This window comes from Amphibalanus amphitrite, unplaced genomic scaffold (assembly GCF_019059575.1).
Source record: "Amphibalanus amphitrite isolate SeventyFive unplaced genomic scaffold, NRLGWU_Aamphi_draft 000262F_arrow, whole genome shotgun sequence".
Lineage (NCBI taxonomy): Eukaryota > Metazoa > Arthropoda > Thecostraca > Balanomorpha > Balanidae > Amphibalanus > Amphibalanus amphitrite.
This window is the reverse complement of record NW_024881757.1, coordinates 270,671-293,515: the sequence shown is the minus strand read 5'-3', so window position 1 is coordinate 293,515 and position 22,845 is coordinate 270,671. Positions and strand designations below refer to the sequence as shown.

The following is a 22,845-nucleotide window of genomic DNA, read 5'->3' as shown; positions in this document are numbered from 1 at the left end:
ACTCTAAGATTGGTAATGTACGAGGCGAAATGGTAGTCTGAAGCACCCACTCACCTTTTGTAGAAAAAAGAAGGTGATTGTTGGAAACTAGCAATAAAAATCCAACGGCGCAGTAGCATGTCATCTTTAGACTATTTCAACTAGCGCTTTGGCTTGGCCTGAGCGCTAGTTTGGTGGGGACTACGGCTGCCATTCCGGAACTGACTTTCCGAAGTTTGCTATTTTTGACCGGTGCTGCTGCAACTTAGCGAAAAAGGAAACATTTTCTGGTTTGAGAAACATAATAGTTCAAGATGAAAATGAATAACGTTATCTCACCATTAAATGCTGTTCCATCAGAGCGGTATTCTTAAAACTTAGAATGTTTTATTGCAATAAGATGGTTGTAATTAGGGGAGCCTGCCAATGTCTGTATCATTGCATCATTAAAAAAGATGTTTATAAACCACAGGGTCAAATCCAGAAGGGCCGCCAATTTTGGTAGGTTGTTGGTAAATTTTGGCGTTGATGTGGAGGCCTCTCGCCGAAAATTATATTTAAGCAAAAATACAACTAAAGAAGGTAAAAAATAATGTGTAAGGTCATTCAATTAACTAAGGGTTGATTCATGCATTCTGCACAGTTGACATCATATTTTTTGCAATGCAATTAATTGCAAGGAAAGGATAGTGAGTACTCACATCGTCTCGCTGCTGACGACATTTGGCGATCTCCGCTCGGTACATGGCCAGGCTGGGGTGTGTCTGCACAAACTCTTCCACCACCTGGTTGCGGTCCTTCTCCCAGAGGTAGCTGTAGCCCTGGTAGCGCTGCACCACGCTGTTGATCTCTTGCTTCATGGCGGACAGCGCCGTCTGCAGCATCATCACCATGCGGCCGGTATCCTTGTGCTCGCGCACGGAGCGGTAGTACGTCTTCAGCCTCCTGTTGGGTAGCTCTGTCGGCTTCTCCTTCTCCTCGGCGGTCTCATCTGCGGGCGACTCGCCGTCCGTGGCAGCCTCGTCTTCTGCCTCGGCCGGCGCCAGATCCATTTGGGTGCTGATCTTCAGCTGGCTGAAGGTGCGCCCCTGGCCCCAGAGCGCTATCTCGCGGTTCACCTCCAGCACCATCTGCGCCGCCTTGTTGATGACGCCCTGCACGTCGTCGATGCTGGGGCTGAGGACGATGTTTGGAATGGCCAGCATGATGTCGGTGAGAAGGAACGGCGGCGTCGGCGCCAGGTCCTCCGCTTCGTCGTCGTCCCGCGCCACCAGCATCGAGCGCGTCGGCAGGAAGACGCGCTTCTTGATGGCATCCAAAGAGTACTTGGTGGCGCGCACCAGTGCCTCCGAGTTGCGCGCGTTGAAAAACTGGTACAGCTCACGACAAGTGTCATAGAGTGCCTCAACGCGGGTGTCCAGATTCATCATGCTGAGGTCAGACGGCATATGATCCTCTCCGGCCATCGACTTCCGTTTCTGGTCTTCCTTGTCGGCTTCGCGCCGCGCCGCCAGCTCCACGTACTCCTGCCATTGGTTGCGGTTGGGCTGCTCTGCATCACCCACGTCGGCGTTCTGCAGGAAGATATCAATCAGCTCGTACACGGCATGCTCCACCTTGAACGAGAGGAAGTCGAGTGTGATGGCGGCTCGACCGCTGTGCTTCTCCAGCCGGCTGAGGAACTCGGTGGTCGTGTATGGCTCTTCCTCGGGAAGCTCGACCAGCAGCGTGCTGGCCATCGTGTCCAGCACCGAGTCGATACGCTGCTCCTTGATGTCAGTCAGCCGCTTGATCATCAGCTCCAGGTCGTCGATAGCCTTGTGGACAGAGTCGTAATACTCGTGCAGCGTTAGTGACGTCCACGTGAGACTGATGAGACCCGGCTGCAGAGCTTTGTCCACCTTGTGCGTCAGTGCCGCGAGCATGGGCGCGAACAGCTCAGGAATCTGGCCAATCACCTTCTGGCTCCTCTCCAGAATACCTTGCACACCTTGCAGGGCGTCGAAAATTCGCTCCTTGCGATAGCTGAGCACATTTGCAGTGACCGGGATAGCGAGACCCATCTTGCGCATGCAGTCAGCTTCGCGTATCGTCAACGGAATCAGTGGATCATAGTTGGGGATCAGCTCCTTGGTCTTAGGATGGCGCACAAGGATGGGCGCCATCAGACCGTTACGCACTTCGTCCACGGACTTTGCCCACGCTTCGTGATACAGAATCTCGTAGCGGATCAGGCATTTTGACAGCTGGTTGTACTGCCGGATCATGGGTCGAGCCTCTGCACACTGCAGCGTTTCTGGGTAGTTCTTGCGGAGGCACTCCATGATCTCGCGTAGCCTCCGGTACAGGTTTCGAGCCCAAGCGATCTTGCCCGCCACAGGTGGCATATTGTGACTGATGATCGGGTCGTCCTTGGAGGCCTCGTACAGCTTGCGTGTGGTAGCTATTTCCTGCGTGAATTTTTCGATGATGATGCTGTACTTGTCGCTAAGCTCCAAGCAGTCTAGCTTCAGCAGCTCGAACCGATGCATCAGTCTGAGCGCATCCGACACAGTCCGTATGTTCGTGAAGCTCTTGTCCAGGAAGGCCTGTAGGGCTCTTTCTAGCTGGAAGATCTGGTTCTGGAAGTTCTCGTAATCCTGGTCAAAGTCCATTTTGCGAGGATCCAAGAAGTCGTATGTCTTCTTCTTGATAGTGTTAAAGATGTCGGTGAACTTCTTTCCATGGATCTCGATGCCCTCTATTCTGCTTCTGGTGAGCACCGAGAAGTGGTCAACGGTGTCGAGGATGTTGATGATCTTTTCCAGTCGCTTGCAGAACGCCTCGAACTTGCCGAAGATGTACATCTCGGAGAACTCGAAGGGCTTCTCGTCGGGCGTGGTCTGAATGCGCCGCTTGGTCTTGTGGAAGAAGGCCTGGTAGTCTCGGTACAGGTGGATGCACACCTGCAGCTTCTCCACCAGCGGACGGTACGGCTGCTCCCAGATGTCGCTGGTGCCGTCGTCAGTGATGAAGCTCTTGCAGGAGTTCACCATCTGGTTTGTCACCTTGACGAACAGTGACGTCATCCGCTCCGACGTGTTGTAGTACCTGCCAAAAGTGGGGAAAGAGTACCAGGTTACAAGTATATTTAACCCGGCACCGCGTGGGCTATTTCCGCACCCACGACAGCCTGGGGGGTCGGATCCGACCCCCCCTTTTATCTCGAGAACCAATGCTCGTATCCAGCCCCGCGAGGCGGCGTTCGAAAGGTCTCTACGAGACCTTCCCAAAGCACTCATAAGATTTTAAGATTGAGGTCAACTTTCGGGTCAAGGTCAGGTCAAAGGTCAAATTCTGGGGTTTTGCATGATTAGGCTTACCGACAGCGGAATCGATAGCTGCTGCTCGAAACTCACCAAAAATGACCTCAAAGACCTAGTGAAGGTACCATGAGCGCATAGGGGTCATACTAAGTACGGGTCAAGGTCAGGTCAGGTCACGAAAGGTCACGGTTTTCACTTTCTGCTACATGGGCGTGCGACACATGTTTTATGGCTTATTTTTCACGTCGTATCCGATGGTAATGGTTATATGTGACCCCAAGTCACTGTGCTGGTGATAAGTGTGCATTGAAAGCATAAAAATTATTTATACCATACATAACTAAACGAGGGCTAAGAAAAAAGTCAATTTTTCAACTTTTTATTTTTGACATAAAAATGCACTTTTCCACTAAATTGCTAGGACGAGCTTTGTCCTAGCAATCTAGTGGTGCCATTTCTTTTTACATGCGATGTTCAGAAGTGCCTCTAATTCACGAAAATGATAATGACGTCACCATGCCCTATGCATGTTGGAGCTATTTTTTACAATTTGGGGGTCAAAAATCAAGATAGAAAGTTGAAATTTGGGACATCTAATGTTCTAATAGAGCTCTATAACATATATTCCGGTTTTTTGGAAATTCCCAAAATTTTGGATTTAATTAGCTGTTTTCCAAAAAAAAATAGTTTTTTGAATTTTTAGGGGTGAAAAACGCATTTTATTGAAAATCCGAGATAGCCCTTTTAAAGAACTCGTTGAGTTGCGTCTATTCATGTCCTTAACCCGCGCCCCAGTGGCGGTCTCCGCCAACTTCGCCCTAGGGGGGGGGGGCATATGTTACCACCCACCTCTAACTCAAAAACTAAGAGGGTTAGATAGACCCGGTAAAAAGCAGTCGATAGCTCTTGATGCGTACGTTTGAAAGTATTTCAGTCATTTTTCATCTTAGAGCAATATTGGGGTCACCAGAGGTCATCAAAGGTCAAAATTTGCGAATTGTCATCATATTTTTCAGAAAACATGCCATTATCTCAGGAACTATGATAGATAGAAAAACGCTAGGAAAAGCAATCGATAGCTTTTGAACTCTTCTTTTGATAAGGTTCATATCAAAATTGACCTCAGGTCAACGGTTTAGCCTCCAGAGGGCAAAAACTCCAAAAATAGCTGTTTTTAAGAAAAGTGTTTTTCGACAATAACTTTTGACTAAAAAAAGCTAGGTCATTTCTAATGCCAGAATCGTGTTCCTCTCGCCGAGACGCGTCGAATGAACTATAATTTGACCTTGAAAGGTCAACTTCAAAATTTGACCTCAGGTCAAGGTCATGACCTGACCGGAAAAGGTCATGTTGCATATCAGTCGATGCGTCTCGGCAAGACAAACACAATGAGGCCAATCCCAGCGTTCTATCTCTTTCCAATCGCGAGTTATTGGCAAAAAAACTGTTTGTAGCCTCAAATGACCTCGGATGACCTTTCAAGAGGCTATCAGCAAAAAAAGACACCTTGGTCGTCACGGGTGGTCCAAATCATTGTTATCCTGAAATATTTGGACTGTTCCTATGCATACACACGGATCTAGAGGCATTTTCGTTTTTCTCCATTGACTTATAATGGAAAGGTCACGCCACTGACCTGACCTTAGGTCACGCATATAAAAAATCCGAGATATACAAATTGTAGGCACCCATAACATCATGTAATCCATCAAGTTTGAAACCTCTCTGACAAACACTGCAGGCTGGACATGATTGCAAACTTTTTGTTTAGGCTTGGTCAGTTAACTTGACCTAGTGACCTGACCTGACATGACCTGGGGTCAAAAATTTCACACATTGTCCAAAATTGATGTACCAAAATCTACCCTAAGCGGCGCGGCGTTACGCGCCGCGGTTTTTTATTTATACGAAAAAAACGCAATAGGGTGGTAACATATGCCCCCCCCCCACTGGGGCGAAGGTTAATTTGCGATTTGCTTTAAACCTCGATTTTTGGCGATTTTTTAAACATTTACCACTTTTTGACTGAAAACGCCATGTAGTTACATCACTAAAATCGATATATCTCAAAAAGTCTTTGAAAATTTTTCTTAAAAATTGCACAGAAGACGTCAAATTGATGGGGGAGAGGGTATGCCAAGTTCATAGCGTAAGCGGTTCATGAGTTATTCAAGAAAAACGGAGGGGGGGGGGGAAGTCGGATCCGACCCCCCGCCCCCAGGCGGTCGCGGTTTAAACGGCATGGTTTTCCTGGCCCTTGATTGATTTTTTCATGTTGTTTGCTCCAGCAATAAAAAACAATGTTATCATTTTCTGTCGAGGCCTTGTGTTAACACTGTACCGGAAAGACTAGGTGCATTCTTTCTTTAACCTACAGGGTGCGGACGATATTCTTGCGTAGCAAACTCACAAGTCATCTTTGGAAATGCGCACCAAAACTACTTTTTCAAGATCCGTTTTATAAACTGAATATTTTTTTTTCTCTGGATCTAATGTCCCTGGCCCACTCACTAAATCCTGAACCGGCTGACTCTTCACTGACTCACTGCAAGTTGGCCGTCAGCTGCGCTCTGCACATTGCATATGGGCAGAGATATTGTGATTCTGAAAATATCTCGCATTTTGACGTGGGTTTTCTTTTAAAGTGGACATTTGTACCTTTCCCCACTGCTATTTAATGGTGATACCACAATTCTGACCTCACCTTAGCTCGCAGGTATGAGAAATCCAAAATATGTGAATTGTTGATACTGATGCCCTCAATTAATTGACCGAGTTTAAAGCTTGTAAGTGAGAAGCTGTAGTAACGATTGGACCACTTTCTTTAGAGACATGGTTTTTTACTGGACCTTGTGACCTCACCTTAGGTGACTTCAGGGGGCTGTCATCCCGAGCTTTCCTATGTGCCGGGCGCCCGAATGTTTAACATTACCCGTGACGTCACCGGCGCGTACACTTGTCAGCTGGCCTTCCCCGCAAGTTTGGCCTTAAATACGATTTTGAGGGTCACGGTTGTAAACAAGTTCCTTTCCGGAAACGTTCCGGAAACGCTGGAAACGTTGTCATCCTTTTACTTTCCGGAAATTGCTTCATTACTACTTTGCGCCTAAAATCACTTTAACCCTCGCCGGCACAGGGAGTTGAGTTGATGCAACCCCCCCTAAGGTTTTTCGCGAATAACTAGCGTAAAAAGCGGCCGATCGCGACGGAACTTTCAGTACCCTCGCATTGATCAATTGTACACCTATCCTGAAAATTTCATGACCCTGACCCAAATGACCTTTGACCTGTGACCTACTTTCCGAGACCATATTTGGCCGGAATCGCGATTCGGCGTATGTCGGCTCGCATTAGCCGCGCGTTTGCAAGCTTTTCGTGGTTTCAAACGTTCAAACATGTGATTTGATGTTGCTCTTATGCATTAGGGTGGATGTCAAGGTCACCTGAAGGTCAGGTCAGGTCATCGACCTTTGGTGACCTCGGTTTACTTTTTCGAGTTTTACATCTTCCTAGGCCAGTTTTTGGAGCTGATTTCGAATTTAGCAACCATTTGAACATTTACGAAGTAGTTTTGGTGCCTTCGTAACATGTTACGAAGCTGTCAGAGGCGGTTGACACGTATTACGAATACCCGTCACGACCTCTACCGGTTGACCTGACCTGACCTGACCCGACCTGGTCTAAATGCTTAAAGACATCATCTCTGATCAAAACTAACACGATATTCGTGATCAGCACCCCGGAGAACTCCATAGCAGCCACACTTTACGACTTTCTAACAGGTCCCGATATTCCTGATGTTTGGGTCATTGACTTGACCTAGAAGGTCACCCGATGACCTAGGATCTTAAAATTGGATATCATCGGCTTCCTCTCGTGACGGGCAACACGCTCGTTTTTCCGCGAAGCTCTAGCTCAATCAGGGGCCAAACGCGAGGGGGGGTCGTACCCCCCTTGTGCCGTCGAATGACGCAAAATGGCCTGTGCCGGCGAGGGTTAAGCATAGGCTACTTAACGCTTTCCTAATTGTCAAGTGTTGCATTGTCTGCATGGTGAGGAGAACGCTTACCGGTCAGAAGGCCGGTGTGTTGTGAGGAGGGCGCCGACATGTCAGGAGGGTGCTGTACGATGAACGGCGACGCTGACTGGTCGGGAGGGCGATGCATGGTGATGAGGGCGCTATGCGTTGCAAAAGGCGCAGGCTGGTCAGGAGGGCGCTGAACGCGAAGATGTCGCCGACAGGCGAGGGCGCTGACAGGTCAGAAGAGCACTGCACGGTGATAAGGGCTGCGACAGATCTGGAAAACCGCTGTCCGTGAAGAGGGCGCCGACAAGGCAGCAGGGCGCTGTATGGTGAGGAGAGCGCCGACAGGTCAGGAGGGCGCCAACGGTGAGGAGTATGTTGTACGATGAGAAGGGCACTATACGAGTGAAGAGGGCGCTGACAGGTCAGGAGGACACTGTATAAAGAGGAGGGCGCGGACAAGGTGAGGAAGGCGATGTACGGTCAGGAGGGCGCCGACAGATCAGGATGAAAAATGTCTGCGGTGAAAAGGGCACGGACTTGTCAGGGCGCTGAACGTAGAGGGCGCCGGTCTGGAGGGCTTTGCATGGTTAGGAGGCCGCTATACAGTGAGGAGGATGGCGGCAGGTCAGGAGGGCACTGTACGGTGAGGAGGGCGCTATAAAGTACGATAGGCGCTGCCAGGTCAGGAGGGTGCTGACAAGTGTGGAGGGCGAGACAGATCAGGAGGATGCTGTGTGATAATGTTAATGAGGGCGCTAACTGGTCTGCCCGGAGGGCGCCGAATGTGAGGAGGGTGCCGACAGGTCAGGAGAGCTCTGAAAGGCGAGAAGGGCGCCGACAGATCAGAAGGGCGCCGACCAGACAGAAGGGCGCTGAAGGTGAGCCGAGGGCGCAAGATGGTCAGGAGATTGGGAGTGGATATCCGGCATTTCAGGATTGTGGGTGCATCTTCACCCACAAAGAGATATAAAATTGTAAATCTGGGCGCCAGTACCGCATGAGGACGTCGCAATGGCTTACCGTCGAGGGCGACTAGATCGTGATCGCCCTCGACGGTATGATCGTGGAAGGCGCCATCCACGGCGCCTTCGGCGCCCTGGATGGCGTCTTTCCAGAGGGCGCCTGCTAAATTTGGGAGGGGCTAAAGCCCGGTGTGCCCCTCCCCCCTTGGCTGCGCCCCTGAGTCCTTTGTCTAGCGATTTTCGAAACATGTATCGCGTCCGTAGGGGCCTTGGGAGCTGCCGGTGACCACAGGGGCCTTAAAAGGCCCCTGATGACTCGGGACCCGTAGGCCGTAGGATTGTGGGTGCCTACGGCCCCTACGGGTCCCGAGTCATGGGCCATATCACCACAGGGCACCGCATCTTTTTCGAGATAAATGACCGTTCTTAAGCGTGTCGCATTTTCCTGAGCATGATCTGGCGTTTACATAATATTAAGCGCCTGACGGCCCCTCTCCTGTCCGGCTGACAGCTTACTGACAAGCCATCTGGCGATCTCCAACTCAACCCTAATTACGACGTTGTCCGATAGGTGGCGGGGTCATACAATCTCAGTCAGGGCAAAGGATTCTCATAATTATTTTGCTATAATATTTTCCCCCTTTTTAAAGTCATTTAAAAGCGCTATTGCACAAGTAATTTTTCGATTAGCAGCGATTGCAGCCGCCGCATCAGGGTCCGGGTGGAGCCAGGGAGCGTATGCTCCGGTGACGTCACCGTAGTGTTGCAGATTTGTAACATTAGCGAGCCCGGACGATCTTACCTAACTTATACGGCCTTGGGTGACTTGGGTCTGGACTTTCACAAACGATGCAAAATTGAATCATAATAAGCTATGCTAGCTTTTGCGGTGGAGCGCGCCGGGGTTTTCTCTACACGCAGAAGCTGGAGCGTGGCTAAACACGCCTTCCCTCCCTCTGTAATGAGGGCAAAGGTTGAAACCTGCACACTTATGTCGTCCGTACCCTGCTATGCTACCAAACTGCGTCACTGATACGCGGTCATGTCAGAAAAAGTCACAGTTCGAAAAACTTGCGCTGGAAATGTTGCCCTTTTTAATTCTTGCTTAACAATCGGAATGTATAAATAAAAGCTGAACTGTAAAACTTAAAGCAACATTAACGCACAAGTTCAATCACATTTTTTTCATAACTAACGAAATTGCTATCTCAGTTGGAATTCATATTAACCCGCGCCGGGTCGCCTGTGAATTCATATTAACCCGCGCCGGGTCGCCTGCTTTTCGCCGGTGTGTGAACGCCTCCCTCTCTTCGTCTTACTCGCCTCCTGGGCCACGCAGTGATGCGCATTGTGCCGGAAAAATAGCCCAAATTCACGAAAAAGTACTTAAGCCATAAGTCTGTATTATTTAGTATTGTTTTTGGCAATGTATAGCTCAGGTTAAGGTTCAGATCACCAGGTCATTGATGGTCAAATTTTGCCTATTTTGATTTTTTTTTAAAGCAGATCAGAGCATAACGTGGTAACGAATAGTGAGTACCTAAAGGGAACTAGTACAGTGTGGCGTAAAAGCCTACTCTATAGCCTTCCTATTTTTTCGTGTTTTTAACTCAGAATCGACCTTAAGTCAACGGTTCCCCTTCAGAGGGTAAAAACTGTCAAAAGTGACTTTGTTTGTTGAAAATGTTTGTCTACAATATTTTTTCGTTACACAAAGCTTGTAAAACTTTGACTTTACCAGAAAATCGGTTGACCGTTAAAGGCTGCCCCACACTGGACCTTGCATGCGGGTTTTGAGTTTGCGGGCATAATTACGGAGCGAGCGTAGTCTTTCCTTAGATTAACGGAAATGGCCGTGCGGACGCTTTTGCGAGGCTTATATCTCAGCAACCACTTGAACCGATTTACATGCGGTAATTTTTGTAGGGTAGCTTCATTCCTTCTACCAAGTATTGGACTATTCCCGATGCATGTGGGTGGCCCCTTATGCACGTGCCACGTGCAAAACGAAGAGGTGTCACTTTTGTAATTGTTGCAATATATCGGTAACTACTTGGCCGATTGCGCTGAAAGTTGGCATGTAGGTATAGGCACCCACTAGGCACTGCATATTCATGGGCCAGAGTTGGGGTGCTGCTGCACGTGCGCACGTGCAGGGGTCGTTTCCAGATCTCGAGAACGGCTGGACCGATTGCGCTCAAATTTGGTACACAGTTAGGGACCGGTTAGTAGGGTGCCGTGCACATTGCACAAGTCAGTTGGGACCCGTTTTGCACGTGCGCACGTGCAGGGTGCCGCTTCCAGATCTCAAGAACGGCTGGGCCGATTGTGCCCAAATTTGGCACATCGCTAGAGACCGGTAAGTAGGGTGCCGTGCACAAGTCAGTTGGAGGTACCCCTCGCAATTTCGCACGTGCAAGGCCCACCCTCTCGCTCGCTCTGTTAGTCGTCCCAAAAGGCGTCATTCTGGTTCATAGTGATTAGACCGTTCCTTTATGGTAACTTCATGAATGGAGTGAAGCCGGTACACCTTCAGAAAATTTCACATAGTCGCAATACCAGCGCAACGAACCGAAATTCGACTCCAACGAAAAACCCGCAAACTTCGCAGAACTCGCAGACTTCGCAGCGAGGAAAATCGAAAGTTGACTCAAAATCAACTATTGGAATGCGATGCAAGGTCGCTCGCAAGCTAAAAACATGCAGACTCGCCTGTTAGATGGTCGTGTGGGTCACTAAGCTTCGATTGTATGATTTGAATTTGAAGAAACCCGAAAATCCAAAAACTTGCAACCCGCATGCGAGTTTCAGTGTGGGGCGGCCGGCTCGGGTAAGAAAATGACCAAACGTCAAGGGCATGACCCGACCCGAAAAGGTCATGCTGCTTATCAAACGATCCGCATCTTTGAGGTGAAGCCATATGCAAGGGGTTTGCATCGCTCTAGAGGATTAGAGGGATAGGTTAGGTAAAACACTTCGCATGTCTATCAAAAGCTTTTGTCGAAAAACTGCTGATTACCTGCCTTTCATGGCCTAAGATGGCCTGGGAGTCTAAAGCGTGGCCATTGGTGCAATTTTCCTATCCAGTGCCAAATATTAACCTGTGGAACGATGTTTCAAAGTGCTAGAATAATGGTTTCCGTTTTACAAGTTTAAGATATATTTTCTCCCATTGACTTACAAGTTACAATGGAGGGGTCGCACAGTTGACCTGACCCAAGGTCACCTATATCGAAAACCCTTAACCCGATGCATACTTACGCTTCGCTCATGCATAGCACTTATTGAGCGCTGAAAATTCCAAAGGAACTGGCCACTGGCCAGTCAGTGTAGCTTTCACGAACATGCTAATTCTACTTAGGTTAGGTCACTTCGCTTGACCTGGTGACCCGACCTTGAGTGATCTGGGTCTGACATTTTCACAATATGTGCTTTAACCCGCGCCCCGCTGGGGGTGGGGGTGGGGGCAGAATCTGCGCCCCCTCCCGTTTTTCGCCAATAACTTCTAAACGCGTTACGCCAGCGACGTCAAGCTTTCAGTACCGGCTTATCACACATCAATTTAACACGTTTCCTGAAATTTGAGCGAAATCCGTCTGAATTTTTTGATAAAATGACGTTTAAGTGACGTCATGTCCGCCATTTTCGCCTCAAAAACGGCAAAATTTCAAACGCCGCTAACATCTTCATTTTTAAAGGAATCAAGACGTAACAAAAAAAGGTTAAACGTGATTTTACTTTGTGTATCAAATGACAATCTCGGTTTTTTGAAAACTCTGGATTTTGGCCCATTAAAAAATGATTTTTTTTTTTGGGAAAATAATGATAAAATCTAAAATTTCGGGTGTATCGGAAAAAAAAACGGAATATGTGTCAGAGAAGTGGTCTATGTGCACCTACAGGGTGTCCCAGAATTACCCGGACATTGTTAATTAGCGTATAAGATAAGGCAAACATGATTGCGCTTATTTCTTTTTATCGTCCTATATAGTCAACTAGGGTGGCTGTGAAATAGCACATGCAATAGATACGCTTGTTACAAGATCAGCCGACAATGATTAAAAATGCTAGCCATTGCTGGTCTCAGTTGTTTTACGGCTCTCCCGAAACTGGGCGAAGGCCTGTTTCCTTTGACCTGTTGCCGGAGGATAATACGATCATATAAGATAAACTTAACGTCAAAGTGTTCCCAGGTCATAAGGCATTATTCCCCAAAACAAAAATTGCTGCCTACACCACTTTTGCCGCGTTTTTTACATCTGAAGTGGAGAAGCTCCATGTCTGAACATGGCGGGACCTTTGGCTTCCAACAGATTTGGTTTCCAAAACAAACCCGTTCATGGCCATTGGGTTTACGGCATCCAGTTTTTGTACTGGTAGAATATTACCGCAGTAGTACTCTGTGCTAACGGCTGTCGTTGGGCCATCATATCAAGCCGAATGAGTGCACGGTGGCTCAAAATGTCTCACAATTTGATTTTCGACGGGTGCCTGGCCGTCTCTGCTGTTGGGGCGTTGTAGCCATCTGACGTTCACACACGCCTTTTTCGGGCGGTTCAAATGACAGAATACCTTCGTTAGACCACAAAGTGTGCTTCAATATAATTTTTTGCTGTATATGTTATATTTTTGGGATGAATTGTAGTGATTTTCGCTGCTTTTCCCGTAGTTTTCGCATATTTTTCAGGCGAGGGACCCCAAATTCCAAAATTTTGCGAAGATAGTGGTGGAAAGTAGACTGATGTTCTTTAGATAATCCTGATCTATCGTTTAGCTAGTTTTTAGCTAGATCAGTGACGTTTGTTGTCCATGACAAGCAACCACCCGTTTGACAACTGGTGCATGGCCCTTTTTGGCCGAGCCCAAGCTTGTCAATCAGGTTTATCTCTTGCTCTCTCTGGCTTCGTTAGCTGATATAATTGCGCTTCGCTCAATCCTAACTGCTTGCAGATGAGCTACTGAAGCTCTCCAGCAAAAACCATGCCGAAAGTCCGTTTACAAAGTTGAAAACGGGAGTTGATTCACCATGGTTGCCTATTAGTGGCTTAAGCTGAAAACGGAAAAGGACTACTCTTACTTGACTCTGGATAATACTTGACTCGAGTCGTTACCGGTCACCAAAAGCACACAGTCCCCAAGCTCGATAGCTAAGGGATATCTTATAAAAGTATGATGCTTGTATATCATTAGAATCGAGCGCAATTGTACTTTTAGTCAGAAAATAAATTTCCGGGTAATTCTGGGACACCCTGTACATACCAATTTTTAGAAGAATCGGTTTAAAAATGTGGGAGTTATTCAAAATTTTATGACGTCACGACACACAAATTTTTTGAACATTTTTTTGAAGTTCTAGACCTCGTACGGAAACAAAAATAGCACCATTGTCGTGAAAAACTGCATCAGATAGACACCTTTTTAGGTCTTGACAACCAACTTCAAAATTTGACCTCACTTGACCTGACCTTGACCTGACCTCGACCTGAAATTCTTCCAGCTGTGGTCCATATCACTTATTGAGTGTGCTTATTGAATTATATGAATAAAATGATGCTTAAAACATGTGTCGCACATGCCGTTTTCTATATTTCGTTTTTGTAACCTGACCTGACCCCTTTGCATGATATTGTATGCAACAAACATTGTCTTGGTAGGTACCCTAAGAACACGTTTTGGGCAATCAGTCTCAGTCCATTCTTCGGCTGAACTACGGTGCAAGGCCTATACTGTAGAAACTGGCATTTTTACCCTTGACCTGACCTCTGACCTACTTAAGCAAAAAAAAGCTCTTAAGCTCCGCCTTGCTGAGAGCTTACGATTGCCGTTTTTCCCGTCTTTCTACGACCATCGGTTCGGAAGTTAGACAGGTGGGGGGCAGAATCTGCCCCCCCCCCCCCAGCAGGGCGCGTATGGCTGAATAGCCCAGCGGGGCGCGGGTTAAAGATGTAGGCATGAAAAACCTGCCAACAACGGCGGCGAATTTGCGGAAAAGCGCAGGATGTCCCCATTGTCCAAACACGCCCCGGCCCGGCCCGGCGCGCTCGCTACCCGAACAAAAATAGAGATGCTCCTGGGGGTAGTGGCGAATATCAAATAAGATAATTTAAAAGATGCCTCATACGAGTTTTTTGTGGCTTCATCATCTCGCAAATTAGATTTCACGCATCTCGTGATTTGACGTAAAATTGATTCAATTTGAATTTACTAACTCGGACTCGGTCGCTTTTCACCAGCATCACATTGATTAAGCACATAGGTACACCCGGTAGATCTAGCGACATTATCAGTAATTCAGTGGCATTAAGCTGTTCTTATGGGCTTCATTACTGCTTTTTCGTACGCATAGCACCTTTTACTTGAAGCTCCCATATCTTCCACACACGTTGGAACCATTTTATAGTTGCAAAGTTAGAGGTGCTGGCTGATAAGTCCCATCAAAATTGCTTTGTATAGGAAATGCTGAAGGTTCTGACAGTCGCTTTTTACCTTTTTAAATCCTTAGGGTCTACTGAATTGGGAAACGCCTACGTATTCACGTTCCTGAATAAATGTTATGAAATAGAAACACCCGATATAATTTATAACTATCCAATGGGTATTAAGCGGAAGGGCTGGCACGACTGCCTACTGTTGTTGTCCATACCTTGAGATGGTGTTGATGAGCCGGATGGCGCCGATCAGACTGGGCAGCGCCTCTCGCATGGCCACCGGATTGGAGGCGTACAGCGGTCGGCAGAACTTCTCCAGCGAGTACAGGAACTTGAGGTTGTCGCGCGACTCGTTAGCTGCGTCGGTCACGCGCATGTCAATGTCGCGCCAGGCCTTGAACACCTTGGACTTGGACTGGATGAGCACCTGCAGCACCATCTGCACGGGCTCCGAGCGGATCTGCTCCACCATGTCGTTGAACTTGGTTGTCAGATGTCTCCAGTGCTCGAGCTCGGCCAGCGGGCCCGTGTCGTCGCCCTCCTTGCGCATCTGTTCGCTCTGCACCAGCACGGTCTCCATCTGTTTGCACCAGGAGAGTACCAGCTCCTCGGCCTGTTCGATGAGCTCCGGGTTGGCGGCGGCGGCGATCACCTCGCGGGGCGTGCCCAGGTGCGTCGACAGCTCCTCATTCTGCTTCAGCACCACGCGCTGCTCCAGGTTGGTGTGCACCGCGTCCAGAAAGTTTGCCAGACCGGTCATGTTGACGAGAAAGTCGGATATGTGGTGCGAGTCTTTCTCGATCTGTCCCCAGTTGCGGAGTGCCTTCAGCACCGGGTTGTAGATGGTGCTGAGGTACTGGTTCAGGCCGGTCAGTACGCCGCCTGTGCTGCCATCGCCAGACAGCTGGAAGCTGCCGAAGCGCAACTCCTCGGCGATGTTTTTCATCGTGATCGGGACGTCGTTCTTGTCGCGGCAGAAGAAGATGCAAGTGCCTTGGGCCTGTAGAGGCGTGTCGTCAGCTATCAGGATGCGACGGACTTTGTTGGCCCTGGCTGCGGCGCCAATGATTCGTCCAGACTCGGGGCCGGGAGGTTCAGCTTCCATGTAGAACATGAAGAGCGACTTACTGCCCTCCTTGGCGAACAGGTCATCGATCATCTCAATACTTTTGACACAGTCTAGAATGCTTTCCTCCACTTGAATTTCTTGCAGACCGAGAAGCTGTGCAGTGCATTCGATCAAATGTCTGTGCGTCAGATCGATGCGAGATTTTCTATCCTCTCTGGCTTCTTTTGCTCGTTGTTGTTTCTCTTTGGCAGTCTCCTGTGCCTGCGCCAGTGACATGGATCGGTCTCGAATGGGCCCATTGCCGCCGATCGCACGGCATTTTCCTACTGCCGAGGACGAGGCATGGGCGAGCACTGATGACAAAGCTGACTGGCGCATGGACACTTCGTCTGTCGGCATCAGGGTGTTCGACCTGGATCGCATTTGGGCCATAGACGACGCCCCAGTCCTTGATCCAGGAGCGGACAGGGACTCATTCTTCTCCGGATTGGCCATTTTCACACTAAAATGATCGCGGTGTTGTCACATTTCTCCAGCGTTGTTAACGGACACAGTGGCAACTTCTCATCAAGTCTACATGATTGCTGTGTTTTGGATTCTAAGCAATATAGCGAATAATATGTGTCGCCTTCATTTTTACTAAACTATCCGTTATAACAGTTGTTTTAATTCAACTTATTAGCAAAGTCGCTAACGGCCGTCCAAGACGCCGAGACAGCAAAGCAAATTATTTATCAAAAACGTAAATGCGTGCATTGCACGTGACCTCCCAAATATTGCATCTTATATCTTGCAGGTTAGTAACTTTGAAACTGGCACTTCCTGCCAGCAATCCTGCTTAATCTACTATACTATTTGTGAAATGAAACTCTGTCTGTCTGTGTGTTTGCACCGTGCAGAGGGGTGCTTTGACGCCGTGCACAGGTCAAACGGTGCGGTCGATGGGGCTGAAATTTTCGCAGTGTGTTGATGACGTCACGTGCACGTGCAGTGTCGTGTTTCGAGTCCCGGGGGGGGTGGATGGTTTGCACGTGGCACGCCCTGGAAAAAGGTGCTTTTTCTCCAAATTTTGCTCGGTTCTCAAGCTTGCTTCAATGCATCGGCAGCCGGGTTCAATCGCCTTTGACAATAAAATGCATGACGATCGGCGGCGGGTGCCTCTCATTTGCAGATTGGCAGCTTATTTATTTTGATAAACAGAGGCGAATGAAGATGTTGATTTTCGTTGAATGGGGACAGTTTTCAATGCGCTAACACAAGTGCACCGGGTTTGCCGCAATGCGCAACATTTGTCGAAAGGCGCCATTTTGCCGGAAATTGCACAACTTTGTCAAATATAGTCCGATAAAGGTCAATTCGGTGAAAGGATGCATGACAAAATGACAGGTACAAATGCGCCACTTTTGTCGCAATGCGCCACATTTGTCTCAAGGCGCCATTTTTAAAAGAATAATCTAAAGGCGCCATTTTTTAAAAGAATAATGGAGTGACACGTATAGGAGCAGTTTTAAGAACTCTTTTTTAGTTTATCAATCTGATAGTCTGTGACCTTACATGACCCAGTTGTAGTGGTAGGTGTAGTGGTAGTGGTAGTAGTAGTGGTAGGAGTAGCGGTAGGGGTAGTGGGAGTAGTAGGGGTAGTGGTAGGGGTAGTAGTAGGGGTAGTGGTAGGGGTAGTAGTAGGGGTAGTAGTAGGGTAGTGGTAGGTGTAGTGGTAGTGGTAGGGGTAGTAGTAGTGGTAGGGATAGAAGTAGGGGTAGTGGTTGTGGTAGTAGTAGGGTAGTGGTAGGGGTAGTGGTAGTGGTAGGGGTAGTAGTAGTGGTAGGGGTAGAAGTAGGGGTAGTGGTAGGGGTAGTGGTAGGGGTAGTGGTAGGGGTAGTGGTAGAGGTAGTGGTAGGGGTAGGGGTAGTGGTAGAAGTAGTGGTAGGGTAGGGGTAGGGGTAGGGGTAGTGGTAGGGGTAGTGGTAGGCAGGGCTGCGGAGTCGGAGTCGGAGTCGGAGTCGGAGTCGGTCGGAGTCGACAGTTGTGACCGGAGTCGGAGTCGGAGTCGATTTTAGAAACCCGAGCCGGAGTCGGAGTCGGAGTCACCGAAAATCTGTCGACTCCGCAGCCCTGCTAGGTCTGCGGAGTCGGAGTCGGGAGTTGGAGTCGGTCGGAGTCGACAATTCTGCCCGGAGTCGGAGTCGGAGTCGGAGCTGGTTTTTGAAAGCCGGAGTCGGAGTCGGAGTCGGAGTCGCCGAAAATCCATCGACTCCGCAGCCCTGGTGGTAGGGATAGTGGTAGGAGTAGTGGTATGGGTAGAAGTAGTAGAAGTGTGGTACAGGCCGATCCAATGTGACGTGGTGACCTATACGACCTGGCCTCACAGAAGGTGCCCTGGCCTGACCCAGTGTGACCAGGGATGACCATCTTGACCTGACTTGACCCCGTATGACCCAAATTTCATCCAACTAAGCCCTCAGAATAGTTATTATGTTCAAAATTTTCCTCTGCACGTTTCCGTCCATATCTCTGCTTCCAGACGACAGTCCGATTTAAATCAAACACCATTCGAAAGCAAATTGGCTGGTGCGGCATTTTCTGGCTACGCCGCGAAGCAAGTGGCGCAGCCGCTTGTCTATATTACTATTTGAGGAAGGCGTAGTTTCTGTCTATTACGAAGGTCGCGACATGGTGCTACGTAGCGCGGGTTACAGGTCACACCGTTGCACCTACCGCGCTGAAATTTGCGCAAGTTATAGAACAAGGATGGACAACGTGCCTTTGAGCGGTCTCGGCTCGATCGGATCGATAGCGAGCGCGTGGCGCGTGCCCAAAAAGTGCAAATTCGCGTCATAGACTTTACATGTATAAATCGGCTGGCAAAAACGGGCGAAAATGGCTAAATTTGCCCGACACGGGTCCGTTCCCCGTGCAATATCTCGGTAGCCGTGCGCCCGATCGGCACGGGGAAAACAGCATCGTGTAGAGAATCGAACGGGCAATCGAATAGTGTGCGGTGCAGGGGTGGCACGCGCCACGTGCAAGTGTGAGGGCAATTTCATTTCAAAAAGTGCCATTTTAGACGTATTTTGGATTTTATTTTATTTTCCCGTGACCATCAGACTGAGAGAGTTGAAACAACGTCAATTGCCAAGAGAAATGTACCGCCTCTCATGGAAAAATTGTGGACAGCTAATTGATCAAAAACAATGTGGAAAAATCGCTGAATTAAAATGGTATTTGTCCACAATGTGCCACTAAAAAGATACACGGGATTTGCTGCTTAACCTGATACGCTTGAAAATTGAAAATGCTATCATTAGAAAGAGCATTCAATTCTCTCCAAGATCCAATCATCACGTTTGCATGACAAGCAACAGTATTCTTAAAAAATATAAATGTTTTAAACCTCTGCAAAACGATTTTTAGCGAAAATTATCTACGCCTTTCATTTGTCAAAAAACTACGCACCTGAATTATAAAACACATTTGACAGGTTCACTGAACTATTGACAGGTTCTGAAGTAGAAAGCATGCTTATCAGACACGGGCACCTCGATCCGATGGATATTTTTTTCCAAACCAAAACGTTTAGCCATCAAAAAACAATCGACCGAAATGGATAGATAACCCAACCGACACAAGAACAACCAAACACCCGCCGATCGTAAATACCCCCTTTTCGCGTTGCGGAGCACGCGGGTCACCCTAGTTACATCCATGAAGATTGAAGATGTTTATGATTGAGAATGAAATTAACTGGCCTATTTTTGATCAAATGTTGAAATTGCCTTGCTTTATTTATTGAGAGGTATCTGAGAGGTAAAACGGCTTTCTTGCTTTGCCATAAAGCGATGGCAATTACGCATGTGCCTGCCTGAAATATTTATTAATTGGCGTGTTCAAGCGCAGATGACAAAATGCTAACACGACAACTGTGTGCAGTACCTACCCAGTACCCACCCACTAACGAGTGCACGCTTTGCCCGAAACGTCTGGCATTTTAGATCTTAGGGTCATCCTCGTTCGAATACATCAAAGCATGCCAGATCATTAGCAGTGTTCATATATTGGCGCACTGTAACCGAGCCGCTATTATTGTTATGGTGTCTGACGCACCGATCTCGTTTCTTTTCAGACGCTCTGCTCCCTGACGGGCACCTCCACGGATTCACTGCAGTTCACCCCGGTGGGCCTGCACACGTGCGGTGACCTGGCCGCCCTCCAGCTGCGGCAGTTTGTCCGGTCACCGCAGTGCGGCGCTGTCGTCTCGGTCGGCTGCTGCTACATGAAACTGTCGACGCCGCCGGCGGACGGAGGGGCGAGCTCGACGTGGGTGGGGTACCCGCTCAGCAGACTGGTGGCGGATACGGTCGACAGACACGGCTACGACATGACCTACGAGGCGAGGGAGATGTCGTGCCACGCCATCGAGGAGTATGCTGCGCGGCTGGCGGCGGGAGGCGAGCAGCACCTCAAGGTACGAGGCCAGCCACGCTGTAGGTCACCTATAGGTTACTTGTGCGTGTCTGTAATGCTGAGTTTGACTGTTATTGCTTTACATTGGTTTTCTTTCAGTCTTATGTCGATGCAATCAAGCATGGTAAAGTTTCATTGCGTGTTGTATCCTTTTATTTCATTTATTTTGAAAAGATAATAAGATAAACATTGCTTGTATGTACGCTTTCCTGGAAGAGGACGCATTTGATCACTTTTATTTCTATTTATCTGATTTTTTTTTTTCGACAGTGACTTTGTGGTAAAACATATTGAAAGTAAAACATATATGACGATCCAGTGTGTATCAGGCTGTCTCACTCGCTCGGCCCGTCTGTCTCTCAGGTGCATGCGTACCGGGCCGCGCTGGAGCGGGCACTGGTGCGCCACGACCCGCGGCTGAGGCATATCGGCCTGCGCAGTGTTAACAAGGCACACACCCTCACCTTCGCAGAGTAAGGCGGACGACGGAGGCTCGCTCTTCTCGAGTTGGGTCGGGGAAAAATTTGGCATTCGAGCGAACCGGGTGTTGGAGCTCACTGTCTCTGTGTAAACTGTAAAGGAACATACCTTAGACGTTACGTTACCCGAGTGATGTCAATACTGGCTCACACTTGTGATAGGGAGGTGGTCGACCTGAATTTCTGATAGAAAGATAACTTATGCCCCACCTCACCATTACCTGAGGTGCTGGGAGTTTTGGCGAGCCAGGGAAACCTTGTTCCGCCCCCCCCCCCCCCCCCCGGCAACTGGCATACACTAAGGAATAAGGATGAAAGCTACAGCGAAAGGAACTTACTAATTATACGTGCTGGGATGGTCATTATAAGGTCCCTATTAGTTTGCAGGGCTTGAGTTACCTCTCTTTCCCCCAGGTACGTGTCCCGGGCCGTGTCCCGTCTCAGCGGCGCTACGGGGGACACCCAGGGACCGGTGTCGCCCTCTGCGCTGGACCTCAGCCACTCGGCGGCCGACCTGGCGCACTGGCGGCGAGTGGTGGTGTTCTACTCGCTGCGCCTGATGCTGGCGCCCGTCATCGAGACTGTGATCCTGCTGGACCGTCAGATGTACCTCTGGGAGCACGGTCAGTGGATATCTTCGGAGGCGGTCAGCGCGAGCCGCGAGACTGCCTTACAGCAGTCAGCGCGGATTGTTCTAGAATAGGGGCACGGCTGTGGACGGTGCTCCGGTGCTCGATTTGTGGTCAGATCGATATACGGATGTGTGAGGTCTCACTACGTCGATCTGGTTGTAGGCTCAATACGTTGTCTATATTTGGAGTACAACGCCACCCTACCCGCTTTTAGCGGGCTTTTCTGACGTCACTAGCGTTTCCTTTGAGTGAAATACCTAATTATCGAATGGAAGCATTTATTGGTGGCTAGTGCCTAGTGGGTAGTACGCGATAAATGACGTCAACTCCGTGCTGACATTTAACTTCATTGTCTCGTGCTCGCCCACGAGAAAAGCTGAAAAGGTGAAAACATTAAGCCCAGTATCATTGTTGCGTCAAAAAAACGGCCTGCATTGAGAAAATCAGTGACGTTACGGACTATTAAGGTTCCCTATTGTCGATGGATCGCTGTAAAAGTCACCTCACCATTGCTATGAAAGCCACATCATTACTCAATGTTCACGCTCCGGCATACGTCGTTCGTACCCTCCCATGAGTTGGCTAGTTTACCAGGCTATGTCAATATCCATCACACCCACTCTTCCTCCATTCCTACAAACAGTGCAAACTCAGATGCCCCTTTTATTCGGCCGTGGTCTTTTGATACGGTATTATGATTTTTTATTTATAATCCGCAACGTCTTTGAATTTCTTGAACTTGTTGAATCGCATGTAACAATTGCCTTTCATACATTTGCCTTCGATAGGGATCATGAAATAATAACATTGCAAGGATATACATACCATAAAATGGGTCAGAATTTACAATTACCTGCGTCGAGATGACCAGAACGCCCACCAAGTGAGGATCGTACCATGTGAAATGCTTTCATCAATATGGCAGTTGATTTTGACATACTGACGGAACTCTGATTCGTTTCAGGACACCCTAGCATATTGGTAGCTGCCTTCGACCCCAAGATGTCGCCTCGAAACTTCGTCCTCATTGCCAAGAAGCGGTGACGACGGCGGAAGGCGTCCAAGGCTTGTTAGACATAAACTTTGCTGCTCACCTGGCATCAGATGATTGAATAGTTCTTGGGATGCAAATATAATGTTCTTACATAATGATAAATGAAGCCCGGAACTGAATCCGTGATTGTAATATTCTTATCGCATCCGGCTGATGTTTTTGTGATCTCGTACAAACGCACATTTGAAGCGTCTGTTTTTGGATTCCGGGTACCTTTACATTTGCTTTTGCAATAATAACTTTCATTGAGCACGATCTTCAATGGCTTTGCAAGCGACAGGTTTATACCAGACCTAATTTATTGTGCTTTGCCGCACGTTTTGCCGTCGTAGACCTCTAGAATGTGGCCTCTATGAGGCTTCGATTCCATAACTCTTTGCTCACTAGTATTGAAATGTGACTGAAGATATACATAAATATGATGACAAAAGGGTTAGTGTTTCAGACGG

The 22,845-nt window shown here is 48.4% G+C and overlaps 2 protein-coding genes across 8 annotated transcripts in view; one reads left to right on the top strand and one right to left on the bottom strand.

The window, feature by feature from the left end:
* Positions 1-16,488, bottom strand: part of LOC122386774 (dynein axonemal heavy chain 8-like) — a 28,989-nt gene extending 12,501 nt beyond the window's left edge. Inside the window, exons 1-2 of the mRNA XM_043376328.1 lie at positions 14,917-16,488; positions 681-3,069 (exon numbers count right to left, since the gene is read on the bottom strand). Coding sequence (XP_043232263.1) covers positions 681-3,069; positions 14,917-16,265 — 3,738 coding nt within the window. The 5' untranslated portion in view covers positions 16,266-16,488. The remainder of the gene's footprint in view (positions 1-680; positions 3,070-14,916) is intronic.
* LOC122386775 (protein RRNAD1-like) overlaps positions 1-22,828 on the top strand; it is a 75,395-nt gene extending 52,567 nt beyond the window's left edge. For all 7 annotated transcript variants that reach the window (XM_043376330.1, XM_043376332.1, XM_043376335.1 and 4 more), the window contains exons 6-9: positions 19,891-20,232; positions 20,595-20,704; positions 21,125-21,333; positions 22,307-22,828. In XM_043376330.1, the coding sequence (XP_043232265.1) occupies positions 19,891-20,232; positions 20,595-20,704; positions 21,125-21,333; positions 22,307-22,386 (741 nt within the window). In that variant the 3' untranslated portion in view covers positions 22,387-22,828. The remainder of the gene's footprint in view (positions 1-19,890; positions 20,233-20,594; positions 20,705-21,124; positions 21,334-22,306) is intronic.
* Positions 22,829-22,845: the final 17 nt, after the last annotated feature.